Here is a 10251-nt window from a genome sequence, read left to right as displayed (position 1 = left end):
GATATAATATGGACTGCGCCAGAACATACATATATATACTACTCATATATCTCAGAACCAGCTTCAAGAACTAAAGTCTCAAATACTTCAACATCTTACTCCAGCTCCACGTGAAGTTACTGCAGCTGTGAATAAATTATCATTTGCACAGGCAACCTACCTGTTGTCAGTATATTATTTAGAAACTATGCGAATACAAAACTCAAATGATCCAAGCCTACAGCCAATTTTTGATTACTTATCAGATTATGCTATTCAGAAAGATAAAACAGGATTATGGCATTGTGTTTCTAGCGTTGGGGATAAAGTATTTTCATTATTTTTAAATGCGATGTCTACACAAGCAAAGGATGAGACTAGAGAAAAAAAATTGGAGTACCATGCTCAATTATTATTGGTTAATTTTAATCATGTACATAAATTGATTCAATGTGTGGCAGACAAATGGCTTTCTGGACTTGTTAGCAAGTAGGTTTTTATGTAATATGTAAATATGTATATTCAATGTGTTAAATGTTTGCAAGTTTTATCAAAAAAAAAAATAATTTTAATAATTTTAATTTATTTAAAAACTATGAATACAACCTAACTTAATGTTACAGGTTCCCACATTTATTATGGAACCAACGTGTACTTTGGACTATGTGTGACATACTTCAAGTCTTATCTTATTCTTTGGAATTGAATCCTAATAATGAGACTCCTTGCATTCAAATACCATCTTCCCCATTTACACTCATATTAATGGATACACTTGAAGCAAGAGAAGTAATTAAAAACTGAGAATTATGATTTTATAATTTAGATATATTAAGAAAACTTATTGAGCTCTTTAAATTTATTTCAGAGTACTACTAATGACTTTGCAGCGAGGTCATTAGGATTCATTCAAGAAGCAATGAAATGGGCCCCTAGTGCTACTCGATCACATCTTCAACACTATTTAACTCAAATTCCCAGTTCATCGTATTGGCATCATTCAGGACTATCCTTAGCTACAGAAAGTGTTTTGCAAAGTAGCGGTCTAAATTTTCATGCAGCACCATTATCAGTACAAATTTACATTAATATAATACATGTAATAATAAATATATAATATATTTATAAAAAAATGTATTTGCTTTTTTTTTTAGAAAACGACACTTGATAAAAGACCACGTTGTGTAAAAACAGATTCTTCCTTATACATTACGACTCTAGGTTTGAGAAGTCATTTTTCAGGTATTGTGTCAGGAATGATATCAGCTTATGAAAATAGCCCTGAACAATTAGTGGACAATGTAATTGCAAAAGTTTGGAGTGCTTGTAATAATGATATTAATAATATGCATCATAATGCATTATGGACTGCTACAGCTTTACTTATATCAATTTCTGGTAATATATATTTTTTTATTATTATTTTATCATTAATAAAATAAGTACATTTGTCATTTACAAAATATTAATTATTATTTGACTATTTAGGATGTACTAGAAAACTGTTGCACGTAGTTGCATGGTCCCAAGTAATGTTATTCACTACTAAAGCAATGAGAACTGCAGTTGAATGTTGGCAATGGTTAACTACTTCCCGACCAGATTTGGAATTACAGTTCTTACAAGAAATGTTTGCTGCTTTTCAGGTATGAATATTATACATCGATCACTTGAGTTACACAATAGACTTTTAAATGCCAAATGGTTTATTTACACTGAATTCGGATTTTTTTTATAATGTAGTATACAATTGATAGCCGCATAGGTTTATTTGCAAAAGATATAGAACAAGTGAGTCCACTTGCAGTGTATGAAGGATGTACTTTAGAACCTAATCCTCATTTTGTTAAACCTCATGATGTTTGGGTTCAAGTAAGATTTAGTTGTTTAAAGTATTAAGTTTTTTTACTTAAATTTATTTGAAATATTTTAGTATATATGTGAAGTGGTTGATAATGTGAAGTCTTGTAGTCAAGAAAAGGTAGAAATGTTAGCTATGATGTTACACCGATCATTACCTATGAGTGTTGGAACTTCCGATGCATTCATTAGTCGTCATATAGATGCTATTGGAACACGATTTAGGTAAACTTGAGGCAAATCAAATTTAATTTTTAATTATTTAATGTTTATATTAAAATTGTGTTTTTTTAATACCCTTAAAATGATAAGGTTATTAAGTATTCACATACATGGCTAGTAATTAAGCATAATGTCAAAATAGAGTAATGACATATTTATATAAATGAAAAAAATACTTAATTCTCGTAATACCTAGTTCAGCCAGGTAGGTAAACCTACAACTATTGCGTGTCTGAATTTTAAGTATGTCTGGAGAATATTATGACCATACAAGGACTACATTATACTGATTATCAAAGAACATGGGTCTCCGCTAGAATTAATAAAAAAGAAATTAATTTTCAAAATTACCAAAGATTTTATCCAATAACTCAAAAATTGACATTAACAAATTACTGTACTTATGTTTTAGAAAATTATAAATTAAATATATATTTATATTTTTACATACAATTTTGAGACATCTGTTTAACTTTTTATGATGTAATTCACTTCTACATCAAAATTATAATTTAAAAAATACTTAAACAATTTTTGAAATCCTATCTATTTTAGATTATTACAATGCGGATTAACATTGTTGCAAGGAGACGTGTTACCTAAGTCACTTGGAAAAAATATACTTCGAGAAAGAGTATACTGTGCTTGCTTTGATACTTTTACGACACCTGTTCAATGTCCAACTCAACGTGGCTCAGAATTACGAGATGACATACTTGCACTTACTAAATTCTGGCAGACAATGCATTCGGATAAGAAATATTTAATGGCCAGTGTTATTGGTGGTATATATAATTATACACAGATAAATTAATAGGCATTATAATTATGCATGTTTCTGTAAATAAAGTATTGCTCTAGTTTAAATTCATTGAAAAAGCAAAAGATTGATTTATATTCCTTGTACAGTGACAAAATGTTTTTGTGTATTGTTATAATTCTAGATTTTGACCTTCAAGGAGGTTCTTTGCAAACTCCTAGCAATACAATCTATGATCATCAATTAACAATTTCATCTCTAAATGAATTAACTGTATCCAGTATTGGTGCGGTATCTGGAAATTCTGGTTCATCTCAAGGCTGGATGAACACTGTACCATTATCATCATCTGCTACAAATACACTGAACAAACGTACAGCCAATAATTTAAGAATGAAACGTCAAAATGGCAATGCCAATCAAGATTTATATGTTAAAGATTACATAAAAAAGCGAATTCTCATATTAGATCTTTTGGTAAGAATTTATTATAGATTTTGATATGAGCTAATTTTGACTTAAGGTTTTGTATAAAAATATATTATATTTATATAAAGTAAATAAAAACGTAAGTTTACAAATGATGTAAAAATTTCACATCATATTAAAAGATCAAAAAAATTTATAGGATGTGTATATATGGGTAATTCAGAATACGGGAAAACGCAGACGTCCACTAATAGTCATTTATTTTATTTTATAATAAGAAAAATATAACACAATGTTTGTTTATAGGCTGTTCAAATTGAATTTTTGAGCACATGGCAAAACCCTGCTAATCTGTCTGAACTTAATGTTCCTGGAGAAGAAATGGTAGCTTCTTGGAAGTCTAAAACCGTTCCTGATAAGTCCCTGCGTGAAAATACAAGACTTGCATGGGAAATCAGTCCTGCTCTTTGCGTATTCCTACCAGTTAGATTAAAAAATGCTGACTGTATTGTTAAAGAGGTATGCAGAATGGTTAGGGCAAGTCCAATGGTTGTTTCACATATACCTGAAGCCTTGCAATATTTGGTGACCACTGAGACTCTTTTAAGTGATGCTCCAGAAGTATGTAAACACAAAATATTTTTTATAAAATATTCATTTTTTAATTTACTTGATTCTAATATTTCAGCTTGTATACATGTTGACATGGGCAAGAGTTACTCCTGTTCAAGCATTATCATATTTTTCAAGACAATATCCACCACATCCAATATCTGCACAATATGCAGTCCGTGTTCTAGCAAGTTATCCAGCTGATGCAGTATTGTTTTACATTCCACAATTAGTACAAACTCTTCGTCATGATACAGTATGGAATTAATATATTTTAATACTGTAATTTTATACTCATTACACATTTTTAAATAATAGATGGGTTATGTTTTGGAGTTTATCAAATCGATTTCATTACGGTCCCAAGTAGTTGCTCATCAACTGATCTGGAATATGAAGACAAATATGTACATAGATGAAGAAATGCAGCACAAAGATAGTATGAAATTAAAATAACTAATTTTATCATTTTTAATTTTTTAACTTTTAACTTTTTAATTTACTTATTTTTAGCTGCTCTTTATGATACATTAGATACATTAACTAATGCAATAGTCAATTGCTTATCAGGTCCTGCTAAAAAGTTTTACGAACGTGAATTTGACTTTTTTTCCAAGATTACTGATATTTCTGGCAAGATCAGACCTTTTCCTAAAGGTGAATTGAAATAATATAATATATATATATATATATATATATATATACGAGAATATATTAATGAAGGCTAATTATTATTTATTTAATATATTAATAATTTGAAAAACATGAATTCCAGGACCTGAACGTAAACGTGCATGTTTAGAAGCACTAAGCAAAATTGAAGTTCAAGCGGGATGTTATTTGCCTTCAAATCCTGAAGCAATGGTTATTGATATTGACTATAACAGCGGTACTCCAATGCAAAGGTTTATAATCATATTTAATAAATAATTCCTACTTTCCTAGTATTTGAATAACTAACCAAAAACAACATGAAATATTTTAGTGCTGCCAAAGCTCCATATTTGGCTCGGTTCAGAGTGAGAAAATGTGGTATAAATGAATTAGAACAAACTGCAATGGCTATATCTAATCAACAAACATCTGGTAAAACTGGACAATTTGTTGATTCATCTTCTATGATGGGCTTAGATACGTGGCAGGCAGCAATATTCAAAGTAAACTGTTATTATTATTTTTGTACTTATTATTCAGTAACTGTTTAAATACATGTCTTATTTAATATACTAAATTATTTTAGGTTGGAGATGATGTACGTCAAGATATGTTGGCTCTTCAAGTAATCAGTATTTTTAAGAATGTTTTCCAACAAGTTGGATTAGATTTATTCTTGTTCCCATATCGAGTAGTTGCTACTGCTCCTGGTGTGAGTAATATTTAATATTTTAATAGCATGTTGGTTTACATGTTTAAACATGAAATGCCGAAATGATCGGCAACATAAAAAAAATACTAAATACTAAATTACAATCTATAAAAAGCTAAAACTTGTTAGTCAAAGCTAACATCTTTTTGAAGTTTCTACATTAAATGCCACATTCAAAGAGAACCCAATGTCCCCATTCTGGTTATAATGGAGTTTCAGTTTTTTTTTTATTGATTCTCTACAATATAGAAGGAACGCCCAAAATATAATATTATTCTTTACACTCATTGCTGGTATGATTCCTTGTCGAGCGTTTATAGTTTAAAGTATCTATAATCGATACGTGAATTAAAGATTTATTCTACTTAAATAATTTATATAAAAAAATTATTAAAAACTTTTCTGATAAACATATTAATAGGAGCAGGTAATACAACTGATGTTGATTTTTTTAGTTATGTAATATTGATATAATCAAGAAAAGATAAAAATTCAAAACTTATAATTCAAGTTATTTTTAATTTGTTGTAACATAGGTTATTTATTAATTAATATATACTGTTATAAATATTATTATTGTAAATGGAGTTGATATCCATCCGTAATCAAGATTATTATTATTAAGTTTATTTTTTTATATTACAGTGTGGTGTGATAGAATGTGTTCCAAATGCCAAATCGAGAGATCAATTGGGTCGTCAAACTGACTATGGAATGTATGAATATTTTATCAAAACTTATGGCGACGAAAACACAAAAGAATTCCAGGTATAATTCCAGGTTGATATTTGGTCAAAACAGTGGTACTATGTAAACTATTCACATTTTTAATACTCAAACATGTACATTATTTGTTTACATTTTTCAACTTTTTCTTCATTATTCATTCAAAGCTAAATATATTTATTAATTGTTGACGTTGGCTTAAAGTAACATTATAATTTACCTAATCGATAATCGACAATAGAAGTAATTTTCATACTTGGCTGTATATCATGCATAATTTTTTACCATAAATTAGCATAGTTTATTAATGATATTTATATCATGTGAATTATTTAACTCTTTATTTTTTGTTGTCATATTAATTAATTCTGAGATTTTTAGTGCTATTTTATATATTTAAACACATTTTATAAGATTTTAATTAATTAACTAATTCAGCTTAATTAATTTAAATTTAAGTATTTCCTGTCAGTTAATCAATCATACAATTAATAATTATTATTCTATGTATATATTCTTCTTCTTCATCTGGGTTAAACGGCCGCTAGGACCATCCCGTCTCACAACCAATTCTGCAGCCATCTCTATCCATCGCCAAATTCTTCCAATTTGCTCTGCCTCCTAAGTCTTCTACATCCTTCTTAACTATATATTCCCATCTCAATTTTGGTCTACCCAAGGGCCTTTTTCCTACTGGATTCTGTTCCAGCACTATCCTTAGTAGAGAGTTCTGGCTCCAAATTGCATGTTCTGCCCATCGCAACCTTCTTTTCTTGATCGTCTCTGCTATATTATTTTCAATAAAAATAAAAATTTCTTGTAGCTCTCTATTTTTCCTTCTTCTCCACTCTCCCGTTATGTTGTCTTTTATTGGACCAAAGATCTTCCATAATATTTTTCTTTCTAGAATTAAGAACTTATTTTCATCTGATTTCCTTAGTGCCCAGGTTTCCGATCCGTACAAAATCACTGGTCGTATTTGACTGGTGTACAAAAGTCCCTTTATCTTTCTTGATAATAATCTAGAACCTAATAGATTTGCCAAACATAATAAGTCCTATTTCCCGCATGGATTCTCGCACCTACTTCTTTGGTGACATCATTTTTTTCACTCACAATTGAGCCCAGATTCAATGGATTTGTAACAAATAAAATTAATAGATATTTTTTTTTAGAACGCTCGACGCAATTTTGTCAGATCGATGGCTGCTTACAGTGTTATTGGATTCTTATTGCAAATAAAAGACAGACATAATGGAAATATAATGTTGGATACTGATGGGCATATTATACATATTGGTTAGTCATAATGTTTATATTCAAGTCCATACTGAAAAAATGATTATAATTTTTTTACCTATGTCATGTTAATTTGGTTTTAATTTTATCTCTAAAAAAAGATGAGTAAAATATTATTTACTATGACTGGATATTAAATATTAATATTTTATTTATAATATTGTATTGAATTTCTATTAGCTTAATATTTTTTTCAGATTTTGGATTCATGTTTGAGTCTTCACCTGGAGGTAATTTAGGTTTTGAACCAGATATTAAACTCACTGATGAAATGGTGATGGTAATGGGTGGAAAAATTGATGCTCCATCCTTTCGATGGTTCACTGAATTATGTGTTCAAGCCTACTTGGCCGTCAGGTAGCTGAGATAATTTAACATAATAAATATCTCATCATTAATTTATTTTCCTTGTGTTGCAGACCTTATAAGGAAGCGATTATATCATTAGTGTCTCTAATGCTTGATACGGGACTACCTTGTTTCCGTGGTCAAACTATCAAACTGTTACGAGCTAGATTTGCACCTCAATCAACTGATCGGGAAGCTGCAGTGTACATGATGAATGTCATTCATAAATCTTTCCTCAATTTTAGAACAATTGCATATGATTACTTACAACTCTATCAAAATCAAATCCCATGCTAAAGTGATTATGATACTTAACTACCGTTTGTTATTTTAGCTTTATTGTGCCCCTGTTAATAGTTAATTTAAATTTCATTAGACGCTATGGAATTATTTTATTTTGTATTTTCGTAATCTATTATTATGTTTGTCTTAGGTTTTGTGGAATTAGTAAATGGTTTATTTATATCTTGAATGTTTAATAAATATCTACTCTTTTGAGTTGTAGTTACCAGATATTGTGTTTAATAATTATTAATTAATGTCTATCAACTATAATAATGATAATTAATAATTATAGAAATTAAAATATTTTTATTTCCTGATTGAAACTGTTGAATGTTGATACTTGATTGTATAAATATGTCTACAAAATGCAGAAGTATAAGTTCAGTGTTGAGCAGTATCTAGATAAAACTACAGCATCTTTATCTCATCGAAATAAATAAGATATTAGGTACCTATCTGATTGTCATCTAAGATAAACTGTATACCTATCTAGATAAATAAATAATTTTTAGTTTTGATTGATTTGTTGGTAGTTTAGTACTTTTAATTATTAATTTTATCTAATCATTGATCAAACAAAATATTATTTCACTATTCCTGAAAATAAATGTGAATACATTTATTTTTTTCATAGCAGCAAGTGTATTGAATATTGATATAGGTATAGTATCTCGGCACAATTTCGCTGACATGAATGTGTTTATTCCTTAGATTATATACTATATTATAAAAGCATTATAATTAAGGTGGCAATTAAAATATATAATTTAGTTTTAAAATTTTGTAGAACTGTGGAAAATTTGAAAAACTGGCACCTAACCGTACTCAGTAGTACTCGGCAAATATTGGGCATTCGGGCATCATGTGTACTGCTACCATAGGCCAATCTTCCCACACAAGCCGCAACTGGAATATATACCTATCCAATATTCTTGGCCGGGATGGCCACAATAAATTTTTCAAATTTTCAATCGGTTCAAAATTAACTGTGACGATGACGAAAACAGAAAAGGTTATACCTATTGTGTCAGTGAAGCCTCCATATTTAAGAATCAAAATCAAAACAAATATAGTGCACTATGGAGGCGTGTCTCTTGTATAGTTGTATACTTGTATTCCTTTCACATTATTGTTTTTCATTTCTCAAACACAAGTAATTTTTTATATTTTTGTCTTTTACCAATTATCCCATGGTGATCTCTAAATCTAAATCATACATTAATGAACTTAATATTGTAAATCATTTTTTGGATTTTAAAGTCAGATTTGACTGTTGTCAAAATGAATAACAGACATTTATTTAAAAAAAATATAGGGTGAAAAAACCAAGTGAATAGAAACACTTTTGAACTTTGAAGTATCATACAAACTTTTCTATTTGTGCTTTATAGATGATCAATACATGAAAATACTGGTACTTTTGAGTATTTTAACTTATGTCCAGTCAAAGTATTTGTATTATTAACAGATTATTTTATATAATTTTTTAAATGCCCAATTTCTGATTTTTGGAAAATGGGGTGCCAATAGAAACACGTATAGTATTTACATGTTTATTTTTATTCAACGAACAAGAGGTGAATAGAAACAAAATTTGATAAAAATTCGCTTTTTTCGTTTAGCTATCATCATAGAACAATACTATCATGGAGGAACAATAAAATAATAATCCTTGATTAATAAAAACTGCTGCACTACATAGTTGACAATCGATAATAATGTGGATTAAAAATATTGATAAAATGAAAACTCGTTTGTTGAAGTCCCCATAGGCCATAGTCATGTACTCATGTATACGACATACCTACGTATTATTTTTATAGTATTACAGATATTATCTCAATAACTTGTCGATTAAAATATTACTTTTCTTGTGGATTCTTCTTATAGGTACTTAACTAGCAAGCTAAAATATAATCGTTACGTATTTTGTATGGACACAGTTTGGACCAATAGGAAATAACCAAATAAAACAAGTACAAATACGTAGGTACAATAATTTTATTGTACAAATTAACAAATAATAAAACATTGTAACTGGCATAGGCGTGCGCAGGATTTTGTGTCGGGTGCAGCATACATTTTGAACCGGGCCTAAAGAACAATAAGCAGCCTACTTATTTTCTTTATATAGCCCCCCCCCCCCTTAATTCTGTTTAGCTCACTGGGTAAAAATGTAATATTTTATACGTTCATATAATCACTTGTGTACCCGAATCATTATTATAGGGTATATCCCCCTCCCATATAAATGCATCACTCTACGACTATGCCTATAGCCTATTATGGTTATAAGGAAAATAGGAAATATAGTAAATTGTAAATAAAAAAGTAATAATATTTGTATGTATTATAATATATACTC

At 29.1% G+C, this 10251-nt stretch overlaps 1 protein-coding gene across 1 annotated transcript in view; it reads left to right on the top strand.

The window, feature by feature from the left end:
• The window catches only part of LOC100160263 (phosphatidylinositol 4-kinase alpha), a 10531-nt gene extending 2417 nt beyond the window's left edge, over positions 1–8114 (top strand). The window contains exons 2-21 of the mRNA XM_008180861.1: positions 23–468; positions 603–768; positions 848–1051; positions 1134–1377; positions 1468–1625; positions 1723–1851; positions 1913–2064; positions 2617–2846; positions 3006–3298; positions 3557–3871; positions 3939–4118; positions 4181–4301; positions 4376–4519; positions 4638–4767; positions 4848–5019; positions 5103–5228; positions 5874–5996; positions 7130–7253; positions 7451–7610; positions 7673–8114. Coding sequence (XP_008179083.1) covers positions 23–468; positions 603–768; positions 848–1051; positions 1134–1377; positions 1468–1625; positions 1723–1851; positions 1913–2064; positions 2617–2846; positions 3006–3298; positions 3557–3871; positions 3939–4118; positions 4181–4301; positions 4376–4519; positions 4638–4767; positions 4848–5019; positions 5103–5228; positions 5874–5996; positions 7130–7253; positions 7451–7610; positions 7673–7898 — 3843 coding nt within the window. The 3' untranslated portion in view covers positions 7899–8114. The remainder of the gene's footprint in view (positions 1–22; positions 469–602; positions 769–847; positions 1052–1133; positions 1378–1467; positions 1626–1722; positions 1852–1912; positions 2065–2616; positions 2847–3005; positions 3299–3556; positions 3872–3938; positions 4119–4180; positions 4302–4375; positions 4520–4637; positions 4768–4847; positions 5020–5102; positions 5229–5873; positions 5997–7129; positions 7254–7450; positions 7611–7672) is intronic.
• The last annotated feature ends 2137 nt before the right edge of the window (positions 8115–10251 follow it).

Source organism: Acyrthosiphon pisum, chromosome A2 (assembly GCF_005508785.2).
Source record: "Acyrthosiphon pisum isolate AL4f chromosome A2, pea_aphid_22Mar2018_4r6ur, whole genome shotgun sequence".
Classification (NCBI taxonomy): Eukaryota; Metazoa; Arthropoda; class Insecta; order Hemiptera; family Aphididae; genus Acyrthosiphon; species Acyrthosiphon pisum.
Note: the sequence above shows the minus strand (reverse complement) of the source record. Positions and strands in the feature narration are given on the sequence as shown.